The sequence below is a fragment of the Girardinichthys multiradiatus genome, chromosome 14 (genome assembly GCF_021462225.1).
Source record: "Girardinichthys multiradiatus isolate DD_20200921_A chromosome 14, DD_fGirMul_XY1, whole genome shotgun sequence".
Lineage (NCBI taxonomy): Eukaryota > Metazoa > Chordata > Actinopteri > Cyprinodontiformes > Goodeidae > Girardinichthys > Girardinichthys multiradiatus.
The window spans coordinates 12,733,310-12,751,331 of NC_061807.1; the positions used below are offsets into that span (position 1 = coordinate 12,733,310).

The following is an 18,022-nucleotide window of genomic DNA, read 5'->3' on the forward strand; positions in this document are numbered from 1 at the left end:
GGTCAATTACTCTACCTCTCCTTTTATCCACATTTAAACAGTAGCACCAGAGATGTTTACTCTCACAGTGCTGTAATTATATTCAGAAGCTGGTTTTTCAGGCTTTGAAGAGCTTTTCCCTTGAACAGCACAGTTGATAAGTCTGAAAAATATTCACTGTTTATCTCAAAATAATACATTCTATCAGAAAACGTACATTGGCGCTTTATTTCTGATGGAGGCAGTTAATGTTTGATAAACCTTTGTTAAAGTAGGAAAGGGCACAGAAAGGAATTCAGATGGATTTGTTAGTCTCCTTTTCTATCTGCTTGAATCTACTGAAGGATCTGATGAATATTCCCTGTGGACACAGCTACTGTAGGAACTGTATTTAAGTCTTCTGGGATGGAGAAGATCAGAGGAGAATCCACAGCTGCCCTCAGTGCAGGAAAACCTTTACACAGAGGCCTGTCCTGGAGAAAAACCCTATCTTAGCTGAGTTAGTGGAGGATCTGAAGAAGACTGGACTCCAAGCTGCTCCAGCTGATCACTGCTATGCTGGACCTGAAGATGTGGCCTGTGATGTCTGCACTGGAAGGAAGATGAAAGCTGTCAAGTCCTGTCTGGTCTGTTTGGTTTTCTACTGTGAGAAACATCTCCAACCTCACTATGATGTTTTACAGTTTAAGAAACACAAGCTGGTGGATCTCTCCAAGAAGCTCCAGGACAACATCTGCTCTCGTCATGATGAGGTGATGAAGATCTTCTGTCGTACTGATCAGCAGTGTATCTGTTATCTCTGCTCTATGGATGAACATAAAGGTCATGAAACAGTCTCAGCTGCAGCAGAAAGGACTGAGAAGCAGAAGAAGCTCCAGGTGAGTCAACAACAAATCCAGCAGAGAATCCAGGACCAAGAGAAAGATCTGAAGCTGCTTCAACAGGAGGTGGAGGCCATCAATGTCTCTGCTGATAAAGCAGTGGAGGACAGTGAGAAGATCTTCACTAACCTGATTCATCTCATTCAGAAAAGAAGCTCTGATGTGAAGCAGCAGATCAGATCCCAGCAGGAAACTGAAGTGAGTCGAGTCAAAGATCTTCAGGAGAAGCTGGAGCAGAAGATCACTGAGCTGAAGAGGAAAGATGCTGAGATGAAGCAGCTCTCAAAGACAGAGGATCACAACCAGTTTCTCCACAACTACCCCTCACTGTCAGCACTCAGTGAGTCTACACACTCATCCAGCATCAATATTCGTCCTCTGAGATACTTTGAGGATGTGACAGCAGCTGTGTCAGAGGTTAAATATGTGCTAGAGGACATTTTGGAGGAGGTAAAGACAAACATCTCACTGAAAGTGAATAAAGTGGACATTTTACAACCAGAACCAAAGACTAGAGCTGACTTTTTAAAATATTCACGTGAAATAAATCTGGATCCAAACACAGCAAACAAATTTCTGTTTGTATCTGAGAGCAACAGAAAAGCAACATTAATGAAACAACAACTCCCTTATTTTGATCTTAAAGACAGATTCACTTATTTTTGTCAGATCCTGAGCAGGGAGAGCCTGATCGGACGTTGTTACTGGGAGGTGGAGAGGAGAGGAGGAGAAGTTGAAGTTGCTGTCGCATACAAAAATATTCTCAGAGAAGGGTCATCAGAACAATGTGGATTTGGACTCAATGACAGATCCTGGGCGTTGCACTGTGGCACAAATAGTTACTCCTTTTCCTACAATAATGTTAAAACTCCAGTACCAGGTCCATTTTCCTCCAGAATAGGAGTGTTTCTGGACCACAGAGCAGGTATTCTGTCTTTCTACAGCGTCTCTAGAACCATGACTCTCCTCCACAGAGTCCAGACCACATTCACTCAGCCTCTACATGCTGGGCTTTGGCTTTATGATTACGGAAGCACTGCTGAGCTCATTTAAGTTAGAGTATCAACAGTGATGCTAACTGGGTGTATGGTTTGTCCTTCTTTGTAGACCACAGTTTGAGCCTCTGATAGGCTTGATTAAAGGCTCCACACAAGCTCATTTTAAATTTTCTCTGAAGTTGATTCAGGTATTTAGACTTCATATCACACAAAATAACCTCTGGTTTACCTTATAGAAAGAGGGAGAGAAATTTGATATAGTTCAATCCTTAAACATTTGTTTTTAATTCTGTTAGTTTGTAGAGTCTGTGTGATCATTTAATCACTTTCCAATTGTTTTTTAAAGCTCAGTGATTAAGAGAAACAGCTACCCCTCAGATAAGTTTCTAATGGAGTTTTTGTATATTAACATAATAGTCTATCATTTATGAGATTTTATGTGTGATCTAGAGATTGATTGATTGATTAATATCTAAAACCCCATGAAAACATTGTTTACACTGATCTAAATGACCGATGAGAGGAAGAACTCAGGTTGATGAAGGTAAATATGGGGTAATAACAGCTTTCTTGAGATAATTTAAAAGGAATTTTAGATTGAATGGGAAATATTTGAATTTATTGATTTATCACTTGCATTCATACATACAGCTGAGGTTTAACTTTTGCTTGTTTTGGTGTAAGTCAATAATTAGCTTTTTTTCAGTCCAAACTATAAAGTATTAAAATTAAACCTTTATATCTCTTCTTCCTTCTCCAATTTAGAATTTTATTGTTATATTGACATGACTTTGTTGCTGAATGTTGGTCTGTCTTGAGCAAAGTTCAAAGATAAAGATTTAATCAATTAGAAGGTATGAATGTGACTCTGACCTCTCAGGGTTATTGTGTTTTTATCAGATGTGAGTTGGATGGTTTATTAACTGTGTGCCTCATTAAAAGAAACCTGAATTCTTAACAGTTTAAACTGATAATCATAATTAAATTTTATTTACTTCAGTATTAATAAGAGAAAACTTATAAAAAGCTTCATATGTCTCACTTTGCTTTATTACATATAAACAAATAATTTGTCATTAACTGGGTCAACCTTTATTTTATTATAACTGATATGTTTCATTATTCTACTGGAATTTAAAGTCTGTCAGTGCTTCTAGGAAATCTAAAGTAGAGGAGCAACTCAGGAATAATATTAAAAGAATAGGAAAGAAATTTGCACAAATGATTCTTTAAATAATTACTTTATTATTTAATGTCCTGAAAGCCCATCCTGACAGAGCCCACATATTTCATGCTGAGGAGATGTATACATTACAGTAAAATACAGTACAATAGTGGTATTTGCAGTCCAGTGCAGTGAGGATGGTTCAGACCTTTACACCTAAACAGCAGCTACACAAACTGATAGCCCAGCACAAAAGTCCAACTCGTCTAAAGGACAAGGGACACTGGTTTAAAGACAACAATGTGGATGTTTTGGACAGGTGGATCAAGAGAGGAATGAAAGAAGCCAAAGAATTCATTCATCTTCTATACCCGCTTATTCCATTGTTGGTCATGGGGGAGCTGGTGCCCATCTCCAGCAGTCTACAGACGAGAGGCACAGTAGACCCTGGACAGGTCGCCAGTCCATCTCAGGGCAACACAGAGACATACAGAACAAACAACCATGCATACACTTATTCACACCTAAGGGCAATATAGAGAGACCAATTCACAGTCATGTATTTGGACTGTGGGAGGAGCCGGAGTACCTGGTGAAGACCCACGCATGCGCAGGGAGAACATGCAAACTCCATGCAGAAAGATCCCCGGGAGTGGAACCCAGGACCTTCTTGCTTCAAGTTAAATATATTTTAATTAACAAACTCTTTACTAGCCTAGAACAATTCAACTAAAACTACCAAGCAAAATTAAGGGATAAAGAAAACTAATGGACTATATACAAATGAAGAAACAAGGGAGTCAATACAAATGGGTAAAAAACCATGACCAATAAAACGATACAATATTACCGTTTAAGAACCAAGGTGGGCAGTTGGTAGCACTGTTGCCTTGCAGCAAGAAGGCCCTGGGTTCGACTCCCGGCTGGGTCTCCCAGTGTGAAGCGGCTGGGATGAGAATCAGCTCCTCCAAGTCCATTGGAATTTAGATCAACATCGCCCTCTAGGACATTTCAAACAGTTCATCTTCCTCATATATTATCGGATCCACACCAAATTTTCCATGCATCATCGTGGATGAATGCTGAACACCTTGGCATGGTCCTGTTTTGGTCGTCAGCAAATAGGAAGTGAGCGCAGCTTCCATTGGGAAGGTCGGATTTAGACCAAACGCTTTATGCAAGAGCAAATTTGGCATAACCGAGCTTGCTCAGAGTACCGCCTAGTGGCAACGTGCAAAATCAAACGATGGGCTTGTCGATGCCCTAAAGATGGCAATGCAAGACTCTCGCAGTCGCGACACTAGCTGAGCGGCGTTGAGCTGCTACGGCCACCCAATGCTGCTTGCAACTTTAATTATTATTATTATTGAAATATTGCCTCACAGGGGAAGAACACACACAACAGTTCACATTATCATTATTTATTAAAACAAAGATGAAACCACAATGAAGGTTTGTAAAAAAAAAAAAAAAAGAACCTAAAAACAAAAACAGCTTAAAAATGCTGGCTCTGTACAAAAACAAATCTAGATTTTAAAGTGGGTGTACTTTAACTGTATTGATGTTCTTATGTTATCAAACCGAACATTTTTGTTAAACAGCTAATGTAACATTTTGTTAAAAATGAAAGAAGCAAGAAAAAAAACCTACATGATTGAAGATATCATTGACAGCTTCTCATTGGAGCAAATCTTCTAAATAATATAAACGTTATGAGCAGGAACACTTTCTGTATAGAACCGGGGTACCTGAGTCCAGTCCTCCAGAACTTCTATCCTGCAACTTATAGATGCATCCCTGCTCCAACACACCTGAATCAAATAGCTGAATCTCCTCATCAGCATGGTGTTTAGTTCTGCAGAACCCTGGTGACGAGTCACTGATTTGATTCATGTGTGTCAGAGCAGAGATGCATCTAAAAGCTGCAGGATAGTAGCTTTCTAGGATTGGAATTAGGTACCCTTAGTATACCACCTGTAAATACTCTCTAGATGACAGTAAAAGACAATGTGAGAAATAAGGGCATATGGATCAAGATCTGTGATATAAACTGCTGTGTCATCTATTTATGCAAGGGCTTTGTAACCTTTACAATGCATAAAGCCATTGTTGCTGTCAGTCCAGCTAAAAAAAATCATATTTAGAAAAAGGAAAAAGTTTTGATAAATACCTGTTATAAGAAATTTGTTGTCATTTTAAACTAATAAGCATATATTTTCTATTTTTAGGTCTTAAAATAAAGAAAAACATTAACCTTTTGCAAAGAGAGGATGGAAACATTTTCTTCACGGGATGTTCATATTTGTGAAAAATGATATAAAAGCACATAGTTTCCAACACAATGACAAAAAAAAAAAATAGATCTTAAAATTATTATTGGTACTTTTAGTGGTGTTATGGAAATTCAATGGAATTGTAACATGAAACAAAAGCTGAAAAGATTAGCCAAAACCTGCATTTCTTAGTATATTTATATTTAAAATCATTAGTTGGTTCTTAATCATTTTTCAGTCCAAAGAGCCACTTGCAGCTCTGGAGCCACAGGCTAAAGAACCCTGATTTAGACAAAGAAAGGAGCTGCAGATAATTCAACGTATGAAATGAACAAATCATAAGAAACTTAAAACTTCACTTTAACTATATTTTTTATGACTTTAGTTATATTCACCTTATGGTGTGCTATGTTTCTTTAGTTTCTGGCTGAGCTTAATTTTATGTTTTATTGCAAAATCTATTTAACGTTAGTTATATATTAGCTAACCACAGCTTTGCATAATGGTGAGCTGGAAAAACAAACAGCTCCTTTTCCCAGAATCAAACCTTTAATAAAATCCCTCCCACCTTTCCAGCACAGTTCTGTTCTCACAGTAGATGTCCTGGTTCCACCCCAGACAGCTCTGGGACCAGTATAACTGCTGTGCTGCAAAGAGGAAGAGCTGATAAGGCAAGAAGAAAACTGGGTTTGGCTTCTGGAGTGACGCACTTATTCACTTGGTAAGAAATGAAACTTTAGAGAGCCTCACTTGCTGCTCAGAGCTGAAATGGAGCTGCCAGGAAATCAAATGGATTTTGTAAAATTCTCTTGTTCCATCTGTTTGGATCTACTCAAGGATCCGGTGACTATTCCCTGTGGACACAGCTACTGTATGAACTGTATTAAAGATTACTGGGATAGAGAAGATCAGAGGAGAATCCACAGCTGCCCTCAGTGCAGACAGACCTCCAAACTGAGGCCTGTTTTGGTGAAGAACATCATGTTAGCAGAGTTAGTGGAGGATCTGAAGAAGACTGGACTCCAAGCTGCTCCAGCTGATCACTGCTATGCTGGACCTGAAGATGTGGCCTGTGATGTCTGCACTGGGAGGAAGATGAAAGCTGTCAAGTCCTGTCTGGTCTGTTTGGTTTCTTACTGTGAGAAACATCTCCAGCATCACTATCAGGTCCCTGCACTGAAGAAGCACAAGCTTTTCAACCCTTCCAAGAAGCTCCAGGAGAACATCTGCACTCATCACGATCAGGTGATGAAAATCTTACTTAATGAATTTGAAACAGTCTCAGCTGCAGCAGAAAGGACTGAGAAGCAGAAGGAGCTCCAGGTGAGTCGACAACAAATCCAGCAGAGAATCCAGGACCAAGAGAAAGATCTGAAGCTGCTTCAACAGGAGGTGGAGACCATCAATGTCTCTGCTGATAAAGCAGTGGAGGACAGTGAGAAGATCTTCACTGAGATGATCCATCTCATCCAGAAAAGAAGCTCTGATGTGAAGCAGCAGATCAGATCCCAGCAGGAAACTGAAGTGAGTCGAGTCAAAGATCTTCAGGAGAAGCTGGAGCAGAAGATCACTGAGCTGAAGAGGAAAGATGCTGAACTGGAGCAGCTCTCAAACACAGAGGATCACAACCAGTTTCTCCACAACTACCCCTCACTGTCAGCACTCAGTGAGTCTACACACTCATCCAGCATCAATATTCGTCCTCTGAGATACTTTGAGGATGTGACAGCAGCTGTGTCAGAGCTCAGAGATAAACTACAGGACATCCTGAGAGACACATGGACAAACATCTCACTGAGAGTCAGAAAAGAGAAGGTTTTACTGGCAGAACCAGAACCAGAACCAAGGACCAGAGCAGAGTTCTTGAAATATTCACATGAAATCACTCTGGATCCAAACACAGCACATTTACACCTTTTACTGTCTAAGGACAGAAAAGTGACTTTTATGAAGAAAGCTCAGTCTTATCCTGATCATCCAGAGAGATTCACATTTTATGATCAGGTCCTGAGCATCCAGAGTCTGACTGGACGCTGTTACTGGGAGGTGGAGTTTAGATGTGAAGCAATTTATGTTTCAGTCGCCTTCAAGGACATCAGCAGAGATGGGACTTCAGATGAATGTATGTTCGGCTTTAATGACAAATCGTGGGTGTTACGTTGTTACACAAAGGGTTACACATTTTTGCACAACAGAGTTAAGACTCCAGTATCAGGTCCAGTTTCCTCCAGAGTAGGAGTGTATCTGGACCACAGAGCAGGTATTCTGTCTTTCTACAGCGTCTCTAGAACCATGACTCTCCTCCACAGAGTCCAGACCACGTTCACTCAGCCTCTACATGCTGGGGTCCGGCTTTTTGACGAGGGAGACTCTGCTGAGTTCAAAATACTTCAATAAAAAGCAACCAGTGTTTGAATTGTCTCCAAATGTAAACCAATCAGATATGGTAGAGTGAGGATGTTTAGATGTTTTGTTTTTTATATTTTTAGTGATTTTCAGGATTTTAGTGAAACAACATGACTCAAATTACTCAAAGACATACTGTATGTAAGAATGACGTGTTTTGATTCTGATTCGGCCGCGGACGCCTCAAATGTGACCTTTCACCCACTTTCCACTGCTTTCTTTGACCTTTTAGTTTAGTCCAGGACTTCTTCTGAGGGCATCTACACTGATTTGAACTAGAACCTCTCTTATCTTGAGCCAGATCAAAATGATAGTATAGTTTTCAGTCTTTAGGCTGATTTTGATAGATTATGAGGCTGATTTATGAATGTTTAATGTAGTTTATAAACTCACAGTTAAAACTAGAAAACTGTCTTGAAATGTGAGATAAATGTAGAGTCTTTGCTTGATGAAAACACCTGTTATGTTGTTTAGATCGTTTTTACCTATTTGTGTTTTGTGCACCAGTACGACTCAGTTTATTGTTTTCTAGTGAATCCATGTCCTTTCCAGTTTTTACAAATTATTTCATCTTTGACATTTCAGGTTAACAGTATTATTCTACTGCTGCTGAGTTTTTCAGCTAATTATGTCTAAGCTTATTGATTATCAAATTAAATTAATGCCGTGATGTATTCAGTGGTTGGCAACAGTAGAAGCTGCTCTAGCTTTTCTTTTTTATATCTGAGCGTATCTTGAATATGTTTGGGTTTAAAAGTGTTAAAAATGATTAAAATAAATCCAAAGGAATTAAAATGATTTCTGAACCATCATTGATGTTTCTTGACTGGGTTTATGGTTTGATGTTACTAGAATGAGTTCCTGGAACCAGTGCATTAGGAAGCTGGTTGCTGGGATAATGGTTCTCAAACTACAGTACATGTAACGTTGGGGGTTCAGGTTCAGCCAGAGGAACTCAAAAGTAAGTTTTCCAAGTCAAGTTTGTGAAGAATTTACATTTGATTTCCTATAATAAATTAAATCCACTTGGGACTCTTCTCCAGAAATTGATGCGCTTCAGTTGCTGGTCCGTTTCCAGTGTGAAAAGCAAATGATGGGTCGTCTCATCCTCTGTTATATAGTTGACGGTGGCCTCAGCTCAAAAGTAAGTTTTCCAAGTCAAGTTTGTGATGAATTTACATTTGATTTCCTCATCAAATGCATGTAATCAAGTTCACCTTTAACACTGCACTGAGTCAGGTTAGAAAATCCTATATTATTTGTCCTTAATTTACAACATGGACGTCTAACAAATAACTTTCAGTCTTTTCACCTTTATTGACAATCATCTTTTGATCTTTTGACATTTAATTCAGCATGCATAAAACTATAATAGTGTGGTTACATAGTGTGATATTCAACTTTAAAAAAATAAATTGTGATTTGTGCTCAAAGAAAAATTATAAAAGAGAATAAAACTTGTTAGTGTGAAATTTCTGAATGAATCAAATAAATGGACAGCTGATCTTTACTGACCATATTACTGCCTTCCACACAAACTGTATGAAAGACAGAATTCAAATCTGCAGTGTGCAGATCTTGGGTCAAGACTAATAAATCCAAGATGGCTGCTGTAACCAAGCTCCATCTTATCCAAGGACAAATCTATTCAACTAAACAGGGTAGAAAGTTGAATGAGATGATTTTGTTTTGGATTTCCATGTATGGATGATGGTTTAAAGAATACTTTGGAGCCTGTGGTCACGCTTTCATGTTGAGATTTATACATCTCAATATATCACAATATGCCAGAAGTAGAAGAGGAACATCTGAGCTCTGCATTGACACAACCATTGTTTACAAGCAAGCGTGGGAACCTCAGATCATTTAGATCATAGAAATCGTGTTACTCCTTACTGGTTCATTCTGGGTCATAAAAGGTCATTCAGAACAAAACACAGTCCAGATATGATATGAAATAAATGCATGAATCACTATTAATGACTATATCAACTGTCAACAAATGAACTTTTTTTTCGTCGTCGTCGTCGTCTTCCGCTCATCTAGGACCGGGTCGCGGGGGCAGCAGACTCAGCAGAGACGCCCAGACATCCCTCTCTCCAGACACCTCCTCCAGCTCCTCCGGGGGGAGTCCAAGGCGTTCCCAGGTCAGCCGAGAGACATAGTCCCTCCAGCGTGTCCTGGGCCGTCCCCTGGGCCTCCTCCTGGTGGGACGTGCCTGGAACATCTCTGGAAGGCGTCCAGGAGGCATCTGGTATAGATGCCCGAGCCACCTCAACTGGCTCCTCTCAATGTGGAGGAGCAGCAGCTCTACTCCGAGCCCCTCCCGGATGGCCGAGCTCCTCACCCTATCTCCAAGGGAGTGCCCGGCCACCCTACGGAGGAAGCTCATTTCCGCCGCTTCTTTCCGGGATCTCGTTCTTTCGGTCATGACCCAAAGTTCATGGCCATAGGTGAGGGTAGAAACGTAGACCGACCGGTAAATCGAGAGCTTCGCTTTTCGGCTCAGCTCTCTCTTCACCACAACGGACCGGCACAGCGCCCCCATTACTGTGGCAGCCGCACCGATCCGTCTGTCCATCTCCCGCTCCATTCTTCCCTCACTCGTGAACAAGACCTCGAGATATTTAAACTCCTCCACTTGAGGCAGGAACTCCCCTCCAACCTGAAGAGGACAAGCCACCCTTTTCCGGTCGAGAACCATGGCCTCGGACTTGGAGGAGCTGATCTTCATCCCAGCCGCTTCACACTCGGCTGCGAACCGCCCCAGTGCATGCTGTAGGTCTTGGTTAGAGGGGGCCAGCAGGACCACGTCATCTGCAAAAAGAAGAGACGAAATCCTCTGGTCCCCAAACCAGACCCCATGAACCCTCGAGTACCCTGTAGAGGGTATAGAGCTGGTCCAGTGTCCCACGGCCGGGACGAAAACCACACTGCTCCTCCTGAAGCCGGGATTCGACTATCGGCCGGAATCTCCTCTCCAATACCCTGGCGTAGGCCTTACCAGGGAGGCTGAGGAGTGTGATCCCCCTGTAGTTGGAACACACCCTATGGTCACCCTTCTTATGAAGGGGGACCACCACCCCAGTCTGCCAGTCCAGAGGCACTGTCCCCGACCGCCACGCAATGTTGAAGAGACGTGTCAACCATGACAGCCCTACAACATCCAGAGACTTGAGGTACTCAGGGCGGATCTCATCCACCCCCGAAGCCTTGCCACCGTGGAGCTTTTTAACCACCTCGGTGACTTCAGCCTGGGTGATGAAAGAGTCCAACCCCGAGTCCCCAGCCTCTGTTTCCACCAGGGAATGCGTGATGGCAGGATTGAGGAGATCCTCGAAGTACTCCTTCCACCGCCCGATAATGTCCTCAGTTGAGGTCAGCAGCTTCCCACCCCCACTATAAACAGTGTTGGCGAAGCACTGCTTCCCCCTCCTGAGGCGCCGGACGGGTTGCCAGAATCGCTTCGAAGCCAACCGGTAGTCCTTCTCCATGGCCTCACCGAACTCCTCCCAGGTCCGAGTTTTTGCCTCTGCCACCGCACGTGGCTTTTTTTTAATTGTTGTAAAAAGTTTAAAAAACGCAAGATCTAAATCTTTTGTAACTTTTGTGTAGTACCTCTGAATAAACACTAGATGGGAGTAAAAGGCCAGCAAACCAGGGTAAAGGTTTATAGACCTGGAGCTCATTCAACACATGAATTAAGCAGCTTACCTGTAAACAGAGGCTTTGTTGTTTCTCTTTATTATTTTTATATTATTTACATACATGTTAATCTTTGTAAATGTATCATTGCTGCTTGGCTGGGTGCTGAACTGAACATTTTAATGATTAGAATACCTGTAGATCAAAACAGCTCCATTACCCGTGAAGAAACATCCAGTATAACCAGTCCAACCTCTCAAACACAGAGTCTTGTTCTAACAGGACGTTTCCTGGTTCTCCTTCAAGTTAAGGGATCAGAATATTCAGCGTCAGGTAAAGTTCAGGAGCAAGAAAAAGAACAAAGGTTTGAGTTTGACTTGTTTTGTGTCACATTTATTTGCTTTGAAAGATTCCACTGTTGCTCAGAGCTGAAATGGAGCTGCCAAAAAATCAAATAGATTCTGTAAAGTTCTGCTCATCCATCTGTTTGGATCTACTAAAGGATCCAGTGACTATTCCCTGTGGACAGAGCTACTGTATGAACTGTATCAAATACTTCTGGGATGGAGAAGATCAGACTACAGCTTCCCCAAGTGTTGACAGACTTCCAAACTGAGACCTGTTCTGGTGAAAAACATCTTGTCAGCGGAGCTGGTGGAGGATCTGAAGAGGACTGGACTCCAAGCTGCTCCAGTTGATCACTACTATGCTGGACCTGAAGATGTGGCCTGTAATGTCTGCACTGGGAGGAAACTGAAAGCTGTCAAGTCCAGGCAGGTTTTCATGTGCAATATGTTCATTTGTTTCCAGCAGAGCAGCTGCCTACCCTGGCTGTGAAGTGTTTATTTTATTCATCAAAGAACAGCTTTTCACTGATTATACTTTTTTGTGCATTTGTATACATTCGTTTTTCATAGAATATTATTTTTGCACATTGGCTTACATTGTTTGTCACTGTTTATTTAATTTTGTCAATAGAATTCCTCCAGTTGGAGGCAAAAGGAAACAATTTAGTTCGATTTCTTTGTATTGATTTTATGCTGTGCAAAATGGTACATTTTATTATACACTGGCTAAATGTCATGACCAAAGGCTATGTCATATGCAGAACAAGTCCTACAATAGAAATCAGCACTTTTATTTGACCAGATTCCCTTTTATGCGGTGAAAAACAAATTTGTAACAGTTTTGGCACGTGTCTAAATTGTACCAAAATGCCAGCTCCGCCTGGCACATTGTCCACTAAAACCTTTGTGGAACAAATGTGCTTCATCTGATTCAGTCCAAATTAGCTGCAGTTCTTGTCAAGATGTTGACGAATACAATCTGAGGCTTCTCCAAGGATTTCAAAGGGATTTTCATGGTTTTTTGCGATGTTCATTTACTGAAAATGTTTGGTCTAATCTTTGTTTAATCACAAATAAATCAGACATAGTAAGAGTTGCAATAATGGCTCCACTGTAAAAATATTTTTTTATGTCCTACGTTTATACAGTTACCAGAGGTTTTCATTTAGGTTTTATAACTGTAGAGCTATACTTGATTTCTTTAAGTTATGTAATTTCAGGTGGAAAGTCCTTCTAAAACCCTTAGGATCTAACAGGTTAAGTGCTAGCAGGCTATTCGCTCAGCTAATGTGAACAGACCTCTCAGCCTTAAGGCTAGTTATTTGTTTTGTGTTGTGTTTCAAAGTTTAGACAAACTTTATTTAATGGGTGGTTTTAAATACAGATCGGCCGTAACGCACCAATATGCAAATTCATTGTTCTATTAATGGTATTTTAATGTACAAGTTTGACTTTAAAGCAGTGGTGAACAAGCTATGAGCTTTCCTTTGTTAGCTACAACCGCTAACAGCTAATGCTAATGCTAACGCGTGTGTCCATGTGTGTGCAGAGTTTTGCTGTTCAGTAATGCCATAGCTCGATTCACTCTTTCACAAACATTGATGCGTTTTGCTAAAATTTTCCATGAAAGACCAAAACAATCTGGCTAAATGAAAGGAAAAAGATAAATGGTTTTCAAATATACAACGTAAAATTAAACTAACTGCCTTTACAAGCCACCAAATCAGTAAGTAGTCCACCTGAAGGTAATTTCAGATCATTAAATGTAGACGTTCTGTTAAGACCTCAGAGGTTTGTTGGAGAACATTAGTGAACAAACAGAATCATGAAAAAGAGAGATTAGAGACATTTTTGTCACAAGCTTTGAACATCTCATAGAGTTAGAAAAGGTAAGGACACCACTAATCAGGGTCAGAGCAAGAGACCCATAGTAACTCTGGAGAAGCTTCAGAGATCCAAAGCTATAGTCTGTTGAGAGGAAAAGCATGAACCACTAAATGTGTTAAAATTGCTGCCAAAGTCAGTGTCTGAACTATAAATGTTTAAATTGCTGGAAGTGAAGCGATACATGCAGCAGCAGTCTAATGCTTTCGGAGATCATCTACTCCTTCTAACAACTGCTGTTAAGCTCCTCTCTTCTATTCAAACAAAGAGTTCAGCTCTGCTGCTACATTTCCTGTTTCCTCTCGTGTCAAATGTCTAAAAGCTTTAGAATCTGTTGAATCGCTGAGTTGACCACACAAGCTGCAAACCCATTGGGGTTTGTGCCTTGTTTCTGACTTGTAATTTGATTTAGATCATTTATGGGTTGTTTGTTAGTGTTTTCTTAATGTCTTGTTGTATTCATTATTATGTGTGGAGTTTCTTAGGTATTTAGTTGTGTTATTTTTCTTGTGTATTTTGATTCAGACTCATGTTATCATCAGGCTTTTCCCTTTGGGTTATAGATTCTTTGCATTTAGTTCAGCTCCCTCTGTGATTATTAGACATCTCTATGAGCTCTTCTCCATCTCTTTGATTAGACTCACCTGGGTTCAATGTCATCATTTAATCCTCTTCTGTATTTAATTGGTTGGTTTTCATTTTTCTCTGCTGTATTTTTATGTTGTGTTTACCTGGGTCCCATTCCTCATTCTCCTCATGCATTCATGTAAGTTTTTTTCTTTGTCTATTATTAAACATTTTCCAGCTCAATATTTTCATTGAGTCCAATTCTCTGCATTGGTTCAACTGAAAACCAAATTTAAAGTAACAAACCAAATCTATTTAGAGAACAATTTGTCTTTCTGTTTGGGGGTAAAAACATTACTGTAGTGAACTAAACTCTGCTTTCTTTGATATATCCTGGTTTATTATTTTTAGTTTGACCTTGGTTTTTCTTCTTTTTCTTGGAGGCCAATTTACTTCATCATTGCGTGATGCATTAGACAATGCACCCCCTTGAAAAAGAAGGTAATTGTTCATAGGAGGCAGGCTCCTTGGTTTAATTTAGATCTGCCTACTTTAAAGCTCAATGTTAAATTGGAGAGAAATGGCGCTCTACACCTAGATGATTCCTACTTAATCTGGAAAAATTGCCTACTGTTGTATAAAAAGACACTTCGCCAAGCTAGAACAGCTTATTTCTCATCATTGATAGAAGAGAACAAGAATAATCCAAGGTTTCTCTTTAGTACAGTTGCTAAGTTTACACAGAGTCATAGCTCTGTTGAGCCATCCATTCCCTTAGCTCTTAGCAGTCGTGACTTTATGGGATTCTTCTTAAATACAATTGATTCTATTAAAAAGAAAATCTTTGACATACTCCTGAAGATGATTACTTCATCCTCAGCAAGTGAAACAACATTGGAAATAACTGCAGAACCTGATTTGTGTTTGGACTGTTTTGATCCTGTGAAGCTTCCTGAGTTATCAGAAATATTAGCTTCATCTAAACCTTCAAGTTGTATGTTAGACCCAATCCCAACCAAATTATTTAAGGAAGTGTTCCCTCTGATTACCAGCACCATTTTAGATATGATTAATCTATCTTTAGTAAATGGATATGTATCACAAGCTTTTAAGTTAGCTGTAATTAAACCTTTACTTAAGAAACCTTTGCTTGATCGATGACTTGAAAAAATTACAGACCTACATCCAATCTTCCATTCTTATCTAAAATTCTTGAGAAAATAGTTGCTAATCAAATGTGTGAGCATTTACACAGCAATGACCTGTTTGAAGAGTTTCAGTCAAGTTTCAGAGCTCATCATAGCACTGAAACAGCTCTGCTGAAAGTCACTAATGATATTTTTATGGCCTCAGATAATGGACTTGTGTCTGTACCGGTTCTGTTAGATCTCAGTGCTGCATTTGATACAGCATATTCCAGCCTTTCTCTTAGAAAGGCTGGAATATACTGTTCGCTAGGCTGGGCTAGGCTGATTGGATGGCTAGGCTGGTTTAAATCTTATTTGTCTGACAGATTCCAGTTTGTTCATGTAAATGATAAATCATCTTTAAACTCCAGGGTTAATCGTGGAGTACCACAGGGTTCAGTACTTGGGCCAATTCTCTTTACTATATATATGCTTTCAATAGGTCAAATTATCAGGCAGCATAGGATAGCATACTTATCCATAAATCCGTATGAGCCCAACCAGTTAGATAAACTACAAGCATGTCTTGAAGACATAAAAACTTGGGTAACATTACATTACCTGCTTCTAAATTCAGACAAAACAGAAGTTGTCGTCTTTGGACCGGATTCTTTAAAAAAGAAATTGCTTAGTCAATCACTTAACCTGGATGGCATTAAATTGACCTCCAGTAATAAAGTAAAAAACATTGGTGTTATTTTTGACCAGGACATGTAATTTAAATCCCATATTAAACAGATTTCTAGGATTTTCATCTTTCACCTCCGGAACATTGCCAAAATTAGAAATATCCTGTCCAGGAGTGATGCTGAAAAACTAGTCCATGCATTTGTTACTTCAAGGCTGGACTATTGTAATTCTTTACTATCAGGATGTCCACAAAATGCAGTTTAAAGCCTTCAGCTGATTCAAAATGCTGCAGCAAGAGTTCTGATGAAAATTAAAAAGAGAGATCCTATTTCTCCTATTTTAGCTTCCCTTCATTGGCTCCCTGTTAAATCCAGAATATAATATAAAATTCTCCTCCTCACATATAAAGCCCTTAATGATCTAGCTCCATCATACATCAGAGATCTGATTGTTCCATATATTCCTAACAGAGCACTTCGTTCTCAGACTGCAGGTTTACTGGTGGTTCCTAGAGTCTCTAGAAGTAGAATGGGAGGCAGATCCTTTAGTTATCAGGCTCCTCTCCTGTGGAACCAGCTCCCAGTTGTGGTCCGTGAGGCAGACACCCAGTCTACTTTTAAGGCTAGGCTTAAAACTTTCCTTTTTGATAAAGCTTATAGTTAGAGTGGCTTAGGTTATCCTGAGCTATCTCTGTAGTTATGCTGCTATAGGCTTAGGCTGTTGGAGGACATAATGACTACTTTCACCGTCTTCGCTACATTCTCACACTACTCTCCAATTTTGCATTATTTGCTGTTATTTCTGTTTTTAACTTTGTTCTCTTTCTTTTCTCTTCCTAGAAGCGACACCTGGCCTGACTCTGTGTCTACCTGTAACACCTTTCTGGAGAGGGGAATCGTCCGAGCTTCTGCTGGCAACAACTTAATGCTCACCCTCTACCGATGATCCACATAGCCCTGTCTTTCAGTGTTTAACCCTTTCTCTCTCCTAGACATGGCGATTGACTGAGCTTCTACTGTGACTAACTCTATGTGCTCTCGTTCAGACTCTATCGTTAAAAACTGGCTCAGAGTTTATCTATTCTTTCTTTCTAGATGAAACAACTAAAGGAGCTACATCCATTAACATTTACTTTTCCTTCCCATAGAAAGTACTCCTGGATCAGTGCTTCTTTGTTCTCTTTGTGTCTCTGCTCTGTTCTCTCAAACCCCCAGTCGGTCGTGGCAGATGGCCGCTCACACTGAACCTGGTTCTGCTGGAGGTTTCTTCCTGTTAAAAGGGAGTTTTTCTTCTCCACTGTCACTACATGCATGCTCAGTATGAGGGATTGCTGCAAAGACAACGCCAGTGACTGTCCACTGTCTCTACATGCTCATCCAGGAGGAGTGAAAACTGCAAGTCTCTGACTGGATGCAATCTGCTGGGTTTCCTTAGATAGAAAAACTTTTTATCCAATTTGAATAAATAACTGAATCTGACTGCACTGTTCAATGATTAGGATTAATTGGAATGTATGTACCTGACTGTTGTGAAGTGCCTTGAGACGACATGTGTTGTGAATTGGCGCTATATAAATAAACTGAATTTAATTGAATTATTATTAGTTATTATGCGTATTATGTTCTTTTTTAGTTTTGTAGAGCATTTGTGCTAATGACAATATCTCCCGTGTGTGTTTGTCTAATTGTGAGCCAACCAGGTGAGTAAAGAATAAAGCAATAACTTATATTATTACTTTAAATAACAGTATTTAACCTCCCGAGGGATCAACCCTTCAAGTAGTCGCAATGGAGCAGACAAGAGAGAGGACGTTAGCTTATTCCATTTCATCGCCACCTTTACATTTCCTAATTTCACAGCTCTGATTGACAGATAATGTTCCGCCACGACGAGCTATAGAGCCACAGCGTTTTTCTGATCTCTGCTGCTCTCTGTCAGTCAGCCAACCCTGTAGCGCTCCTTCATGTGTTTACAGGTCCAATTCACAACCAGGCATTGAGCAGACCCACCTGGCTGGAGGGAGGAGAGGTAGAGAAGGTGCTGAGACATTGAGGCGGAGC

General features: G+C 40.2%; 1 protein-coding gene across 1 annotated transcript; it reads left to right on the forward strand.

The window, feature by feature from the left end:
- The first annotated feature begins 6,023 nt into the window (after positions 1 to 6,023).
- On the forward strand, positions 6,024 to 8,514 carry LOC124880147 (tripartite motif-containing protein 16-like). The gene has a single exon (XM_047385089.1). It carries the CDS (start codon positions 6,065 to 6,067, stop codon positions 7,691 to 7,693), a length of 1,629 nt encoding a protein of 542 aa, XP_047241045.1. The 5' UTR covers positions 6,024 to 6,064; the 3' UTR covers positions 7,694 to 8,514.
- Positions 8,515 to 18,022: the final 9,508 nt, after the last annotated feature.

What these genes read in the sequence shown, in the direction of transcription:
- LOC124880147 (XM_047385089.1), top strand. Translation starts at nt 6,065, where the DNA reads ATGGAGCTGCCAGGAAATCAAATGGATTTTGTAAAATTCTCTTGTTCC.